Raw genomic sequence first — 18,186 nt, 5'->3', positions numbered from 1 at the left:
TTGAATGAGTTGTTTCTATGAGAATTTTAAGGTGAATTATCTAAAACACTCATAGACCAGACGGTGTTCAAGGCCAAAATGAACATAGCTATGAGAATGAACTTTGTTATAACGAGAAACTGTATGACTTCAATTGTCTTAGTTTACTCTAAATCTAAACGACCCCAAAGTATCAAGTCCACTAATTAGCGAATTTTTTAAAAAAATAATGTTATTTTAATATTTATTGACAAAAATATGGTTGGTTTGAAACTATTGACAAAAATAGGGTGTGAAATCATGGACGGAGTCCACGATTATTGAGTCAGCAGTGTACACGTCCACGATTTAAGACCAACCACTAAATTTTTTTTCACATTTTCTCCCAACTTCGGTTTCTTCTTATATTTTTTAGCGTTTTTACATCTTCAAAGAATTTTTTACTGTGAAATTCAAATTTTTAAAGGTCTACGGTAAAATAAAAATTGAATCAAATTTCTAGCAACGAATTAAGGTTAAATCTATTTTCTGGAGAATCTTTTACTGTGAAATTCAAATTCTGAGAGGCCTAAGGTAAAATAAAAATTGAATCAAATTTATAGTCATGAATTAAGACTAAATCTATTTTTTTCACATTTTCCCACAACTTCCGTCTTCTTTTATTTTTTAGTGTTTTTTACATTTTTTAAGAATCTTTTACTGTGAAATTCAAATTCTTAAAGGCCTACGGTAAAATAAAAATTGAATCAAATTTCTAGCCACAATTAAGTTAAATTTATTTTTTTTTCACATTTTCCCCAACTTCTGTCTTCTTTTATTTTTTTTAGTGTTTTTTTTTTATTTTTTGGAGAATTTTTTACAATAAAAATTGAAAAAAATTTCTAGCCACGAATGAGGGCTAAATCTATTTTTTCACCTAGATTTGTTTTACAGTAGATTTTTTTCACATAGATTTGTTTTATCGTGAAATTCAAATAGATTTGTTCCCATCTGTATCCACTTAAATCAAAAATAATAAAAAAATATAAAAGCAATAAAAAATAATAAACATATGGAACTCGTGGACGGGCTGACATAAAAATCGTGTACCGGGTACACGATTTTCCTATCCTATTTTTGTCAATACTTTTTTCCTCCACCTTACTTTTGTAATTTCTTTACTATATACCCTATTTTTATTATTACTTTAAAAAAATACACTATTCTTGAACTTACCCCTAATTAGCTAAGTAAACTCGATTGATGTTCACTACGGAAAGTTCAAAGTGTTTACTACTTATCTCGATGTAAATTATTATTGGAAAATACCGAACGTTTTCTTTTTCTTTTATCTTAAATTGACAACTTAATTACCATTTATGGGGGAAATTGTTGGAATAATTGGTAGTGATCGTTAGTGTAGAGTTGTATCGTTTCATAAATGAATATGGCTTTTCATAATTAACCAACTTAAAGAAGAAACATGATTATTAAAACAACCATGAATAGTCTATAAATATGTATCTTCTTCAAATTGCAAAAGAGAGTTTTTTCACCATTACTTTTTTCCCATGAAAAATATTTCTCCCTTTTTTTTGTAAATTGGTTCAAGTTTGGTTTATTTCCACAAAGTATAGTTCGTTGGATCTTGTGGACGAGGTGCTACTTCTATACGAAAGTTAATATGTTCTATTGATGGGAGACAATTTACTCGAGAACTCAAACATTAGATGAGTAAAATTGTCTCAAGGAGACAACATGAAATTGTTGGGCTCAAATTCTCTTATGTATACAAGATTATGTATTTTCTCACATTTTTGGTAAAATTATTCATATAACACAATTGGATATATACTTCATACGATGATACACTTGAGTGATATACTTGATATATACTTGATAATGGTGCGCTTGGTTTATATATTTGATATACTTGTTAATCACGTACTCATTTATATTGTCGATAAACTTGATACACTTGACTTATATACTTGATAATGATGCACTTAACTGATGTATTGTTGATCGACCAAAATTTTTATGAATGAAAAAATAACTAAGAATATTAAGGATCAAGTGCAAGCATACACTCTTAAAAAGCAGTAATTTGGAAGTATTCAAAATAACGTTTCCCACAAGATTATTTATGAAATTCTCGACCTTTTCAAGTAAGATCTTTTTTATGTAAAGCAATTGGTAACCAAATAAAATGAGTGGTTTTGAGGTTGTGGCGAATAATAAAGATAAACGATAATAAAAAAAGAAAGCAAGGAACTTAAGTCAAGTTTCAACCCACAGATAAACTCCCTTAAGCTATGCAGTCGCATCATGTTGTTATCAACCAACTATGAAAGGAGAACAACTCCTATTCAGTCTTTTTTTACAAGTACCCTTAGAAGCTAAGTAACTAATTTTATATTTCTATAGTTAATTAGATCTTAGATAGTTTTATATAATCCCTAGGTTCTACAATGTGCCTTAAGCTTAAGGTCACATGATGTTCTATGTCTAGGCTTTTAATCCTGTATTCTTTTGTGAGATATAATATATCTTAACCTTCTCAATATTAAAACCAAACTAGCATGTTAATTTAAGTGCAATTCAAATTAACGAGATAACATAAGTTTCAACAAAAAAAAAAAAAAAATTAGAGTTATGTAATTCGATGCGGTTGCATTGGCTTAAGCCATATGTTATCTTTAGGATATCTACAAGATCGAATCCCTCAGAAAACTTAGCCATAATTAGATAAGAATGAATCAAATTCATTAAATCTAATTTTATGGGTTACAATATAGAAAATAATGAAATAGCAAAAACATGAAACAAAAATAGCAAAGTACTAAAGGAAGAAAATATGGAAAACCATAAATAAAGCCTTTGAATCAAGCCAACAATCTAAGGAGCCCTCTAGAATGGATTTGATCATTTCTCGATGTGAATCTCATTCTACAATACGTTCTCACGAGTAGGGTTGACTTAAAGAATCCATCTCTTTAAAAAAACTTTGGTTCTTGAAAGAGATTATAGATAATTTGGTGAGTTTTCTTCAAAGGAATGAAGATTGTTAATTTAAGAGACTTCCAACCCTTTATATAGGCCATGGAGGGTGAAGAGTGGCTGAATATCATGCCCTAAATGTCCTCCAGTCAATTTTGGAGCAGAAAAATGGTTGTGGACCGAAAAATCAACAAGTTTGAACGACTAGAAGTGATCTGACAAAATGAGGGTTTTGAGCAAGTGCATCAAATCCTCAATCAACGCATCACTATTCTTTTTTTTCATTTTTCATTTTTTTTTTTTTTTTTTGTAAAAACATAAAAGCATCTACAAAACTTCATGAAATTGCTTAAAACGGTAAAAACTAACTTAAAGTAGTTCCTAAACATGTGTTTACTCATTTTAGGCCATCCTAAGGTCAAAATATCATATGAAGTCCTTTTTTTTACCAGAGAAAAGTGATAAAATATATAGTAAAAACATACACTTTTTGGCATTTATCAACAGTTGATAAAATTTTCAGCATAAGCTCATTTATACGACTGATATACATAATACACCTGAATGATATACTACTGATAAACTTGATAATGATATACTCTATTATACGGCTAATACACTTGACTAAATACTCTTGATAATGATATAATCATTTATACTATTGATGCATGTGATTGATATATTATTTGTAAACTTGATAATGATGTAATTGTTTATATCGTTGATACGCTTGACTGATATATTATGATAAACTTATAATGATGCACTTGTTTACTTTGCTAATATATGGTTGATAGACTTGATAATGATACATTGATTTATATTGTTGGTTTACTTTTACGTTAATCTATACTATTGATATACTTGATATAAAATATCCTAATTTTAGATTATGAAAAAGAAAAAAATCACCAAACTTCTTCGCACGCAACAGATTATCCCTCCTAACATCTCTCTTTCATCAACTAATATTACTGTCCACACCATATGTCACTTCCCACCACTCCGCCTTCTATGTCGTCTTCCTCCATCAACTGTAGTAGCCTCACTATAGGTACGATCGCCACAACGTGAATCTTCGCTAGTAAGCCCATTTCACCTGTTTCTCTCCCCATTTTCTCCCACTAACTTTCTTTATTTCTATCTATTCCAGCTAAAAGCATGAGTTTTTTAAAAGGCAAAATGGGAATACGAAATAAAAAAATAAAAAAAGGTAGAATTTTGCAATATCTTCAAATTTTCATATTTCAAAGATGTGACTGCAATTATACTTCTAAATTTACTATTGCAGCTTTCCTAATAATTAATAAAGAAGTATTTGGGCCCTAACTTCAAGTGGATATAACCCATCCTATGTTTGGGCTTTAATTATAATAGTTTTTGTTTTCAATTATTATAACCTACAATTAAGTACAATAATTTATTATTTCAAAATTTTCTTTGTTACTGTGTTTACTATTTTTTTTATTCATCATTTCTTTCTCTCTTTGTTATAATATTTACTATTTTCCTACCCATCTTCTCTTTCTCTCTTTTTGTTACAACATTTACTATTTTCTACCTATCCCAAATGCGAACTATTATAATTTAACATATGATAATCAATAGGTGTTATCCCGAAGGGTCATTTATGAGTTAAAGTATAGTGCTTCTTGCCATTCTTATCCATCTTCTACTTGTACTGATAACTTTTATATAAATATATATATATATTGGCACTTATTTAAAACCTCAAGTTTGACCCTTAGCACAAAAATTTTAACGTTATATGAAGTAAAAAGTAGATCAAAACAATAAACTTAGTACACATATATAGCCACAACATATTTAGCCTGTAAGATTGTATAACTTCATGGCAAAGACCAAGCTAACAGAGATATATAAAGTTTAATCACCGAAAAGTGATTATAAATTTGATGGTTTAGTTTATTTGATTAATTATAAATCTTAATCTTTAGATTTTTAAATTTTTTATAAAAACCAAGAATATACTAGATATATAGTTTAAATTTTAAGGTTCCATTATACATAATAATAATAATAGAACAATTCGTTTTTAAAAATTTTTAATTTTTCAATAATCTATTAGACATAAAATTGAAAGTTTAGGAATTTAAGTTCAAAGGATCAAATAGACACAAATGTCACAGTTGACTTTGACTATGCTTGTAATTTAATCTAAGCAAAATAGTACGTTTCTGAGAGCAACCCAAAAAAAAAAGAATTGAAATTAAGAAACCAAAAACCATATATATCTTTTTTAAAATAAATTTCATTAAAACTAGAAATTGACTACAAGAGAAGTCTTCGTTAAGAATAGAGGACACCCAATTATGATAAACATCATTCTAACAAGCACGAGGAAGGATCTTAAAGATCAGAAAGGTTTATATAGGAGTATACATCAGAAAATGGGCGTCAAAATTACAAGATCAAATACAATCTTCTACGGAAATATAAGGCCATATTTAAATCTTATTAACCATGATTTGGTGATGATTCCATCCTTTAATTAGGACAAATTTCTACAGAAATATATGCATTTAATTGAGTGGTATAGTTTTCCTTTTAGATACATCAAGTCTGCATGATTCAACATCTGACTTGAAGAGATGAAATAGACAGTAAAAGACAAAAAAAAAAAATAAAAAAAAATAAATAAATAGTAGCTGACTAAGATCTGTCGTCAATTAAAATTAGGAAATCAAAATTTTAGGTAATTAAAAGGTATAGATTTTATAGACATACGAGAAATTAGAAATTAACAACATGTTTGTTTGAGACTGATTTCAACATTGTTTAAATAATTTTTTTCCTAATTTTTAAGATCACTCAAAAAATATTTTTACTCATTTAAAATCAATGTTATTTAAATATGATAAAAGTGATTTTAACTCTTTTAAAATTACTTCCAAACATGGCATTGATGTGATAAAAAAAAATATATACTTAACAAAATGTTACAAAATGTCAAATTGAAGCAGATGGTTTAATTTTATTTAGGATTATAGAAATTTTCGTTTGGAAAGAAAGATGCGATATTTTTTCCAACTTAGTTTTTAGGAAATATTTCTGTTTGAAAGAAAATTCAAATTCTCAAACCAACGTCACTTGGTTCTAGATTTTTTTTTCTTTAGAAAAAACAATAATAAAATATGTAATCAAGATTGACAAATTCATTTTATTAGCTCAACAATATATGAGTGGAAGATTTGAACCTCTTATCAAACATAAAGTAAACTAGTTTTGGAACTTAAATTCTTTTTTAGTTCAAGGTTGTAAGGATGATTTTCACAAATATATCTATTTATTTTGTAGTTATCGAGCATTTAAACTACTGTGGGATTTGAAACCTGTAAAAACGTTGACTCAAATACATATTCCAACTAGTTTAGTTTTACATAATAAATTTTACATCATATAACTGACAAGAGATATGTAATATAAATATCTAATGATCAGATCTACAATATGCATTCATCATCTTTTCTCTTATAAACACTAAACTACTGTAAAAGTAATCTTGAAAGAAGTAAAAGAAAAGAAATATTCACATGGAAGTAGACCATCTTGACCGAACCAGGTAATGAGTCTTCTTCTTCTTCTCCTTATCTCCTTGCAAATCTTTATCTATTTCTCTGGAAAAACAATACAAATATCATTCACACGACAACAAATTTTGATTATCGAGTAGCATCGAGTAAAAGAGAGAGAACATCGAGTAAGGAAGAAAGAAATTGTTTTACCTGATCGAGTTTATCTTCCCGAGTTCACTAATCAATTTAGCCGGTTGATGACTCGCGTTGCTCGATCCTCTAATACTCGTGGCTCAACTACAACCATATTTTCCACCAACCTCAACTGATCTTATATAGTAGTTTTGGGTCTCAGTGATGAAAACCTTTGTTTTTGGGCATGCAAACATCAGAATAACCAAACAAACCTAAATAGAAGGAGAAATTCAAGCTAAGAACTAGAGGGTACATATCAACTTTCTACGCATTTTTCATCCTATAATTTTCAGTAGTATACAGACATATTTCATAGGTATCAAGTATCTCTCCATGTACAAACATCATACACGCGAATTCAACCCAATAACCTTTTGATTAAGAGTATATATTTTATATCAGTTTGACTATACTGAACAAAATTGAAAGATTATAAATGCTATGAAAAAGAATAATAAATGAGATGAAAGCAGTGGTCTAGTACACTTGTGTAAGATTAGAGTGAAATTAATAATATTGCTTCCAAAAATGTGAATAAGTACACTTCTGAGATGAACTTAAAATCAATTGGACCCACTCAACATAAAGCTCTCTAATGTGTTGCACAGTGAGCTATCCCTCTAGCTAGTACAATTTTTGGACCAACTTTACCTATCTTTTTACATTATTGTTGTTTTTAGGGTTTCAATGACTTTTCCTTTTCCTTTTCCTTTTTTTTTTTTCCATGTTAAACACACACAACAACAAATCTCACCATAGTGGTATATATAATCTATTTTTAACTTCAGTTTCATACCTAATCATGGTGATACCAACATTATTAACATATCCCAACTTGCTAATGTATATACATATATATCACTTCTTGACTGAGAGATCCAATTTTAATTATAGGTAATTTTAACTATTATAACTTATAATTAAATACATTAAAATTTGAAATCCATCTTCATTACAATGTTTCTTTTTTTTATCCAGGCTAAAATAGTCTGTACCTTAAACACAAATTATTATAATTCTACCTTATAATAATCTACTATAATAACTAACTTAGTGCCTCAAGCACTTCCTAAATTCTAAAAAAATATATAAGGAGTTCTAACAATAATTAGACCTGATGAGGTCAATTTGACCCAACAATAAATGATTAATTTTTTTTTAAAAAAAATAAATCCGCTTAAATATAATTTTTATATGTCTAACTTTTTCTTTTTAACAAGGTGGATGGATATCAATAGGTGCATTCGGATATCTCAATTAGATTGATATATTCGTAGCACTCTCATCTCACTCTAGTTTCAAAAGCAATGTATTCATAATCAATATGTACAAAGGAGAGCTAAAGATGAGCTCGTTCAGTCAAGTGAAAGCTTTTTAATTCAATGAGATACAAGATGCATTATGCCTAACTTAGACCTAAAAATTATTCTTCAGAGTTCTTACATTATGTTTCTTTCTTTTATTTATTTATTTTTTTTCCCTTTTGAAACTTCTGGGTTTTCTTTTGAAATTTAGTCCAAGTGTTTTTATAATAAACATAACATTTAGAATTAGAACATTGATTATAAAGAGTGAGGCTAAAAAGTAAAGTTAAAAAGCAAATTCAGGGTTTTTTTTTTTTTTTTTTTTTTTTGTCCTTTGTGCAATAGAGTGAAGAAGATGGGGAGAGGGACAAGATAAAATAATATAGGGGGTACACTTATATTCATATTTCACTCAGAGCAGAAAATGAACAGAAAGAACCATTCCCTATAGAGAGCAGCTTCAATTAAAGTTACTGTCATTTAAATCTAGATAGAGAGAGAGATGGGATATAAAATGGGTCCAATTCATGCATCTCTCTTTTTTATTATTAAATATATATATCTACTCCCACTCCACACCTTATATTACTTTTTTCCCCTTTTTTAATCTTAAAAATGACCTAATTTTGTTACAACATAGTAAACTAAACCAAATAAATTGTAAATACATTAAACTTCTCTAAACTTTATTTTATATTCTTTAAGTCCTTACATTTTTTTTAGGACTCACAAACTTATTGATAGTTTTACTTTTAGTACTACAGAAAAGGTTTTAAAAGGATTTTAATTAATGAAATAGCTAGCTTTTTTACATTGTTTGACTTTTTAAAGCTATTAAACACATGTTCGTAATAGATCAGATCATGATATATCATATCTATGATCTAAATCACATTCATACTTGAAAAGATAGTTTGTTACCCGAGTAATTGTAATGTGATAAAGGATGTGTGTTTATTTGTTTAAATATATCTTTTACTATTAGATCGTTATGTTTCATGTGTACTATTTAGATAAGAAAATAGTGCGACATAGAATAGAATTCGTAAACAATCGTATTAGATAGCTACTTGTTAGCCACAAACATAAAAAGTTATTTAGTTATAATTTGATAAACCAACCAAAACAAAAACAAATCAAACTCTTATTAATATATATGTTTTAACGATTCCAAATAGGAGCAGACAATTTTTCCAAAGAGAGAAGATTGATAACTGAGTGGGGACTCTTAACATATATTTAAAAAGTAATTGTTTACTCCAACTTGGCTTCTCTATGGAAGCAACATTATTGGAGCAAAAACCTTACTGTTATAGTGTTATGAAATTATTAAAAAAAAGAACAGTTTTTCCCCCAACCCCATTTGCCCTTTTTTTTGTTTTACCCTTTTTCCCTTTAGAGAAGAGAGGAAAAAAGGCCAAGAAAATGGAGTTTGTGGTCCTCAGTTCTCACCTCTAGCCTCTCTACTACTCCTAATTATGTCCTTCTCTTCTTTTCTTTCCTCTGCAAGAAACCAACTTCTTGCTTCTTCTTTTCTCCTTTCTTCCTCTTAATTAGTCTCTCTGTACCTTGGGGGCAGCTTTTTTTTTTTTTTTAATAATGGCGACTGGAAAAGCTGACGGAAAAAGGAGGCTAAATTACTACGAAATGGAGGAAGAGGAGGAAGAAGATGAAGAAGAAGAAGAAGAAGAAGAGGAAGATCATGAGGAACAACAAATTCATGGAGAATTAGGGTTTGCAGGGGATTTTAATAAGAAGAAGAAAATTCTCACTTCTGGGACTTCTTCTAATAAAAAATCAGGATCTGGGTATGGCGGAGCTGCGGCGGCGCCCTCGTGTCAGGCTGATAATTGCAATGCGGATCTGTCGGGTTCGAAGAGGTACCACCGTCGTCATAAGGTCTGTGAGTTTCATGCTAAAGCTCCGGCGGTTGCGGTGGCCGGAATCCACCAGCGCTTCTGCCAACAATGCAGCAGGTAATTTGGGACAAAAAAGAAAACCCTAATCTTAGATCTGCTTTTTAATTATATGGTTTAAGCTATTTCAAACCTAACTTAAGAAGATTAACTTAATCTAGTAGAGAATTTGTTTATAAATATATTTAGCTGTTGTCGAATTAATTAAGATTAACTCCAGCTCTTAATTAGTGCAAATTTATTCATCTCTTTGATGGGATAATATAATCCTTGGAGTTTGGTTAGTTGATTAAGAAAAAATAAATTACTGTACTGTCTATTCATACTAAGACTATGATTGGTGCTTAGAAAAGTATATTTCAACTATGAATTTTTTTTTGAGGGGTTCAACTGTGAAGTAATGAAATAAAGAAATTAGAAATTATAATAATGTAAAAATGGTTTTGATTGACTTTTTTTATTTTTACGCTTTTCCCAATTTAAGCTTTGTACTTTCTTCAAAATTTTGGGGGAAAAAATCAGTCTTTTCACCCCTAAATTTTTGGCCGGGTGTTTTCAATTTTTGTATTAAAAATATTCAAGTCCTTTCCAATGGAAGTCTAAATTTAGATAATTACTTAAATTACAAATTTGATCGATATAATTTAAAAAAATTTAGTTTAAATTTAGTTTTTATGTTTTGATAAAACTCTCCTAAATAGTTTCTACTATAATTTATCAAATCATAAGAACTAAATTATAGTTATTTAAACCATAGAAATTAGTTTCTAATTTTTTCTACCAAATTTGTCTTTTAACCTTTTTACTTTTTATTTATGTTTTCACTTTTTACTTTTTATTTATGTTTTCACTACCTCACTCACTATTTAAAGTTCAAGTTCGTACAAAAATAAGCTCATTCAATACACAAAATCGCTATGTTGAATAAATTTTTAATAGTTACAAAAATCCAGCTCTAGGGTTAGCGTTTTTCTAAAATATCATCAATTTTGTATTAGAACTATGCTTTATTATTGGTTCAGTTATAAATTTGGTCCTTATAATTTGAAAAAATGAACTTAATTAGTCCCCTATAATTTTAAAAGTCAGAATTTAGTGTGTATGGTTTGATAAAATTTCATAGATAATTCTTGTGGTGTGATTGAATTTACATACACAGTCTCTATCGTAGGAACTATTTATGAAGATTTAATCAAACCATAAGTACTGAATTCTAATTATATACTATATGGACCAAATTTTAATATTCTCTAAATTATAAGGACCAAATTTACAATTTAACATTTATTATTCATTGACTGCTCGTGATTTTTTTTTTTTTTTAAACAATTCTTCAAGTAAGAGTGTATATAAAGACAAATGTTCTTGCACTTATTGGAAGTTTAATTTGATATATTGAAAATTTAAGGGAAAAAATGATTTATCTTGCAAAGTTTGGGAATGCAAATTGATTGCTTTTTCACAAAATTTTATTACAATGTCTATATACATTTAGTTATCCCATACATTATCTACCTATAAAATTTGTACGTAGATTTAATGAAGTGCAAGGGATGTTAGTTGAGTTTAAAAAGCCAACTAATTGTGAGTTGAATGCTATTTATTTGTCCTTAAAAAAGAAAAAAAAAAAAAAGAAATGGGATAGAATAATATCAAGATTGAGTTGTAAACTATTCAACTACAAGGACTAAAAAAAATTATTTAACCAATATTAATTTTGTAAAATAAAATGAAATAAAACCATCATTTAATTGCACAGAAATCTAATAAGATATGATATATTCAAAATCATGTGTGTAAAAATCAAGATTTATATTTAAATAAAGATGACAACCCCTGCCATATATAATTTATAGCCTTAGATACATAATACATCATATATACTAGTTATAAAAATTTAAAATTAAAATGGAAAAAGAAGAAGAAACTTCTATTAATAATAGAGTTGAAAACTGTCTTATTAGTCCAGAGATAGAATAATGTGTGTTTGGTTCTTAAAATTTTAAAATAAAAAACTTTAGTCTAGGAGTCTTTAATTATTTAGTTTTTAAAATGTAATTTTTGTAGTTTCTGAGTTTCTAAAAATAGATTTAAAAAATAATTTTATAGAGATAGATAAATTTTTAAATTATTTTTTTAATTAAAATAATTATTATAAAAATTATTGCATGGATCTTTTAAATCCATTTTTAAAAATTTAGGTACTAAAAATGTACCTTGAAAATTTAGGATCAAATGCACATATCCTTTAAAATTTGAAGATTAAAAAAGTTCTATTTCGAATATTTATGAGTACATATTCTTTAAACTCATACGAGTTTAACAAAATTATTTGTATATTTTCTGAATTAAATATAGGAATGCTCTTATATATATATATATAAAGAAATTTAGTTGGTTGTTAGTACCTTTGTGTCAAATAATAAAATTGTTGTCGGTGTTATAAGTAAGATCAAATCTTTGTCATTCTTCGTCACTGTTACATTAATTTTTTTTTCTTATACTTTTATCTCTTTTATTTAGGTAATTGAGCAAATCTAGAAAGACAAAGGGATCAACCAAATTGGCAATTTGTACACTAAATCAGCAAGGCATTTAGTGAAGCATTCAAACAAGCCAAACATTACTGATTGATGCCCTTGAGCTAAAATTAAAACCCCCATAATTCATACTTAAGCTTAAGATAATATAGGGTTAAATCACACTCTCTTCTATCATAAATTAAAACCCCCATACTTCATACCTAACCAAAAATAATGGTATAACTGTTTAATTTGTTGGTTTTTCAAGATATGGAGTGGGGTTTGAACCCATTTTAATTTATAAATTAAAAAAAAAATGGTGAAGTTTGGGAATAGTTGTAGTCTTGTAATATTCAGATGTTCGTGCATGTGACACTAACAAGGAATTTGTTTGAAAGGAGAAAGAAATGTGACTTGCAAAAGAGATAGTTTGCACACTTATGTGGTGTTTGCCACACTAGAGAGTGAAAGGATGTGCAAGATAGAGAGTTTGAGAATTGGACTCAAATTACCTTACATGGAGCTATAATGATGTATTTATCTGTTGCTCCTTTTCGAAACCTAATTATTTGATATGTAGAATTCTTCGACTTAGGGGCGTGCTTGGACACACCCTGTATGAAAGTTAGGCTCCTCGGACTCAAGGGCTCGGTTGGGGAGAATCGCCCATTGGCCAACTAGGCTCCTCAGCTTCAAAGTTAGGCTTACTGGGAGTTGGACCTTTGTCTGTCATTATCGTGTTTTGGTCCTAGTCCAACTTTCTTTTTTCATTAGATTTATCCTCTTGGTCCAAAATCACCCCCGACAAATAAAACTACATGAAAGTTTTTTTTCTTCTTTTACCTGCATTATTATTTTCATCTTAACTTAAACACAAATCCTTTTATTGCACAATTGACAAAGATCAATTGGTATAAAGGATGTATTTAGAGTCTAAATCTCCCAAATTTGCAACCCATGTCTGGTGTGAAAACACAATTTCTCTTGTGGAATACTAGTATGTGAGCCACATGAAAAATGTTTGGTTTTGATTTTGTTTTCTATTTTATTTTTTTAGTACGAGAGAGAAATTTATATCTCATATGTTAAGAAATTGAGTACACATGTCAATTACAACTAAACCAAGCTCACTTTGACTGTTACTTTACTATCATGTGTAAAGCTTCTTGCTTAATTTTATAAGCATAATGATTTAATGTCTTCATCTTCTTCATTTGCACCATTTGTGTTCCTTCTGTGAAAGATGGAGATTTCACGATTAGTTTGCTAGTAATGATCATCACTAAATATTCGCCATTTGTGTTCCTTCGTTGTGAAATATGGAGATTTCATGGCCTTCAAGAGTTTGATGAAGCAAAAAGGAGTTGCCGGAAGCGGTTGGCCGGACACAACCAACGGCGGCGGAAGAGCTCATCTGACGTCCATGGCGAAAGCCCAACCTAGCAATTAGCAGAATAATGAAAGGGGAATTTTGCATTAGCTTTCTCCATGTAACTTAGGCCCTTTCCCAATAATATTTTTTTTTTTTACTGTTGGTCATGCTCTTCCATTATTACCACCAGATTTGCTTGCTCTCTCTCTTCTGTCAATCCCATCATTTGCTTTTGCTTTTGCCTTTGCTTTGTACTAGAGACCATTTAGTTGCGCTTTTATTAGGAAGGGTCGTGTATCTCCAACATTTGCATCCATAACCATTTGTTATAGTTATGGATATGATTAATCCTTTTGCAATGTCAAATAAGATTATGGGTTGCACCTGATTTTTATTAATTCTTCATTCATTATTCATGGTTCATAAGATCAATGAATCTGTAATAGATGCAACTCAAACATTTGGAACATATCATCATTTGATTTCCTTTCACTCTAATTGAACTAAACAAAATGAATGAGCGTCTATAATCAATAAACCTCTTCTGAAACAATAGCAGGATCTCAAAATGTACTAAATGTACTAAAGAGATAACGTGAAATTTGAAGAGTCGAGGGATAAACCGAAATAGTCGTGTTAATCTCGGGGGATACCAAGAACTTTCATTGCTAGCTCCCAGCAGACAATTGCTGCTGCATTGGCAGGAAATGCACGAAGTATGGTTGGACCTAATCCTGTATAGCATCCTCTAATTCCAGCATTTCGATATATCTAGAAGAATGATATTTCATGTCAGCATCTTCTGTAGTTTTGATGGTAAACAAGAAATATATGATATATGTAGAGATCATAGCAAAGTGGAAAGAGAACTTGAATGAAACAATGGCAAGGAGAACGTCTTACCGAGCTCAAAATTAGAAACGGATTTCTAGTGGCATTTTTATCTGGGGAAGTCTGGATTATAGTTTTTGCAACATCCAGTGGCAAAACAGCTAACCAGAACTGGTTAAATTTAGAAACATTATTCAGCTTTACAACAATTAGTTTAATAAAGTTTTTATATACAATAACTAGAAAGATTAGAATCAACTTACAGCCACACCACCAAGGCCACCAGTCAAAATCCCAATGCCCATATCCATTAAGTTGCCATGGACATTTAAATTTGAAGTAGAATGTACTTGTGAATGCATGTAATAGCGAACATTCTCGTAGGTGCTAAAGAATACAGCATTTCCAATTGATTCCCTTAAAAACGTCGTAAAACCTCCACGGAAAAGACCAGTAGCCTGCAAAACAGAGTGTCATTTGAAAACCAGATCACAAATGGCAGATACCAAAGTCGAGAGGATTGTCTTACCCCTTCTGTCTTTATAGTTTTAAGGGCACAATCGACTGGACCACTGTATCTACTGGACACTGGAACAAGAGAATCAGTGCCTTGAACTTGCATCCTACACTGGAAAAACTTAGAGTCATGAGCCTAACATGGGAACAAAAAAAAAAAGAAAACAAGCAACTCATACATCATGATTTACCTACCTTCACTAACTCGGAAGGACATAATATGAAGCTGATAATAGCTCCACCATAAACTGCAGAAGGAATTACTACTTGTGGTCGTGGCCTACCATTTTGGTCGCCTCCCTTCACAATCAGAGAAAGAGAGAGACCAGTAAGGCGATATCACGATTGTGCACATAATGCACATGGGCCAAAAATTTTAAGACTATTGAGCATAAAGTGAAGAGCTTTTGGCAATATTGAGGAAGCCTGCAAATGGGCCAAAAATCCTAAGCAAAAGGAAAGCTTCAATTTCATCAGTACAGACCTGCAATGACTGTTTAGTCCGGGAATAAATTCCAAAAAGAAGGGAACTCTCAAAAGACACTCCAACGAAAGATGATGTCGCCCCTCGGTAAAGTCCTCTCACCTGTCAAAATCATCATTTCTCAATTCTTCAAAATATGATCATTAAGCAAAGGACGGCAAATAGAAAAGTTTACATATCAGAGATTCTCTGGAGAGCATCAATGCTGAGACATAACAATTTAGGCAGAAAAAGGGCGGTAAGAGCAATATTGAGCAACTTGCACTCTTGAAGCAATGCTTGCAACAAATGAGGAAGCAAACAACATTGCAACAAGTAGCCAATAGAAACCAGATTTCCAAGATAAGCAGGGTATACATCATTGGATGATGAAGAAGATAGACACTCAATTCACATCCACATCCAATCAACCAATCTGATCTTAGCATATTCAACAGCCTCCTATATTTGTTTCTAAAGAGTTCAGAAACCTTACACCATCAGTCTTCAGTATCCTAGCAGTGCAATGCAGACCACCTCGGTAAGTAATCCCCCGCGACTCGGTATTATGCTTTTGAAGCTTTACCTGGTAAGTAAACAGATAAAATGCATATGAGAAATTATCCCACCAGCAGGCAGCCGCTAATTATTTACTAGCAGAACTAGCTTAAACTGCAGTTAAGTTCAAATGTAAGTCATTTGGAGAGTATAGTACCCTATTTGCACAAATGATCAACTAGTCTGAATGTGCTAAAAAAAACAAGGCAGCATAATGCATGGTAATTGTTGCTCTACAAAACAGTAATGGAAAAGGTATCTTAACACACAATCAAAATGATAAGTATTACTCTGCAACAACTTAATCTAAATAATGTACAAGAAGAATCATTGTTTTGCATCTACTTTACATATCAGATAAATCTCAGCCTCACATCAGTTATAACGCCACAGGTGAATGAAACACAAAACACAGCATCCAGGTCAAATTCCAAAATGTAAACTCCATTGCCTTTGCTATCTATTCCATTTTCCCCTAACTTCATAAAGCCCCAAAAACAAACAGTACACCGAAGAAGAAAAATTCCAGTCCAGTCCATAAGATTAAGCTAGAAGCATAGGGAAGGTCGAAGGAATTGCAGTTCGAGTAGAGGATTCAGCTTACCTTAACGGTGTCAAAAGGGTGGCCGGTAATGACAGTGGCAACGCCGGCAATCAGACCGGCGACGTAATCTTTGTAACTGGAACTATCCCCCATTGGTGTCTCTGTGTAAAGGATGTCAATGGAAAACAGGGAGTATCATCGAATCTCCATTGGAACCTAATAAAGAAGGTCGATAATATGTGGCTCCACCTATGAGAGCATCGAATGGTGTGTCATTTTGGGGGATGATGATTGATGATCATTTTACAGCAGCAGCCGCAGCCGCCGCGTATTTGCCTGGATCCATTACCTTCTTCTTCTCTCTTTCTTGCTTTATTTTCCTTTTTACAAATGAAGGGTTAAATTACTTAGTTCAGTCACACGTGTGTGTTTTGTAAGTCATTTTTTTTTTTAAAATGGGTAAATATATTTGGGAGTTGTATAATTTAAACCCGAAACTTATACATCCTACTCGGTGACATTGATTTTTTGTTTTTGTTTTTAAAAATTAAGTCTATTTCATTCACATTTTTTTACAATGATTTGCATTTTTCTTAAGTATAATAGTTGATTTCTTAACCAAATTTCAAAAATTAAAACAATTTTTGAAAGCTAAATTATCAAATATTTGCTTGATTTTTTAAACTATTGGTAAAAAATAGATAACAAAAGAATAAATTTGAAGGTGAAAGTAGTGTCTAAAACTTAATTTTAAAAAAATAAAATGATTACTAAACATGACCATAATATATCAATTTAAACCATAAATTTTGTGGATTGTATCAATTTAAATCCCAAACTAATAAGTGTATCAATTAAACCCTGAACTTTCCTTATTGTATCAATTTAAACTCTCAATTATGTTTTATTTGGATACACCTATAAAGTTCAAGATTTAAATTGATATATTTATTAAAGTTCAGGGTTTAAATTGATACACTTAAAAAAGTTCAGGATTTAAATTGAAACAATTACTAGTTTTGATTTAAATTGACACATATTCCAAAGTTCAGGGTTTAAATTTATACAATTATTATTTTAGTGCTTAAATTGATACTAGCCCCAAAGTTCAAGGGTATAAATTGATATTTGTCCCTAGTATTTTTTTTTTTTTAATTTTAGCCCTTATACTTAGAAATGTAAAATTTTAGTCCATGTGACGTTAGTTATAGTAAATTTTAAATTCAGTCCACTGAAATTAATTTTTATTGAAATTTGTTAAATATAAAGATAATAAAAAAAATTTCATGCAAAAAAAAAAAAAGAAAGAAATGTGAATATGTTTCCAAATTTTAGAGTTAAAATGCTAATAGATAATAATTTTCTTTAAAAAAAATAACAATAAGGTTGTAGTAAGGACTAAATTTAAGATTTATCAAAAGTATGATAAGAACTAAAATTAAACATTTGAAAGTAACAAAGACTAAAATTA

At 30.1% G+C, this 18,186-nt stretch overlaps 2 protein-coding genes and 1 long non-coding RNA gene across 3 annotated transcripts; 1 reads left to right on the top strand and 2 right to left on the bottom strand.

The window, feature by feature from the left end:
* Positions 1–6,302: 6,302 nt before the first annotated feature.
* LOC150034817 (uncharacterized) lies at positions 6,303–7,094 on the bottom strand. The gene is made up of 2 exons (XR_016531591.1): positions 6,705–7,094; positions 6,303–6,596 (listed from the first exon to the last, which is right to left on the bottom strand). It is a non-coding gene; the product is annotated as an uncharacterized LOC150034817 (long non-coding RNA).
* Positions 7,095–9,268: 2,174 nt separating this feature from the next.
* On the top strand, positions 9,269–14,201 carry LOC120083344 (squamosa promoter-binding protein 1-like). The gene is made up of 2 exons (XM_039039066.2): positions 9,269–9,969; positions 13,757–14,201. Exons 1-2 carry the CDS (start codon positions 9,593–9,595, stop codon positions 13,872–13,874), a joined length of 495 nt encoding a protein of 164 aa, XP_038894994.2. The 5' UTR covers positions 9,269–9,592; the 3' UTR covers positions 13,875–14,201.
* Positions 14,202–14,263: 62 nt separating this feature from the next.
* Positions 14,264–17,120, bottom strand: MBAC1 (Mitochondrial substrate carrier family protein). Its single transcript, XM_039039064.2, has 8 exons — positions 16,776–17,120; positions 16,110–16,199; positions 15,635–15,736; positions 15,346–15,450; positions 15,164–15,262; positions 14,898–15,092; positions 14,707–14,805; positions 14,264–14,574 (listed from the first exon to the last, which is right to left on the bottom strand). The coding sequence occupies exons 1-8, from the start codon at positions 16,866–16,868 to the stop codon at positions 14,440–14,442; spliced, it is 918 nt and encodes a 305-aa protein (XP_038894992.1). The 5' UTR covers positions 16,869–17,120; the 3' UTR covers positions 14,264–14,439.
* Between the last annotated feature and the right edge of the window lie 1,066 nt (positions 17,121–18,186).

Source organism: Benincasa hispida, chromosome 8, assembly GCF_027475165.1.
Source record: "Benincasa hispida cultivar pf3 chromosome 8, pf3_genome.v1.1, whole genome shotgun sequence".
NCBI classification, from domain to species: Eukaryota; Viridiplantae; Streptophyta; class Magnoliopsida; order Cucurbitales; family Cucurbitaceae; genus Benincasa; species Benincasa hispida.
This window is presented reverse-complemented; position numbering and strand designations above follow the sequence as displayed.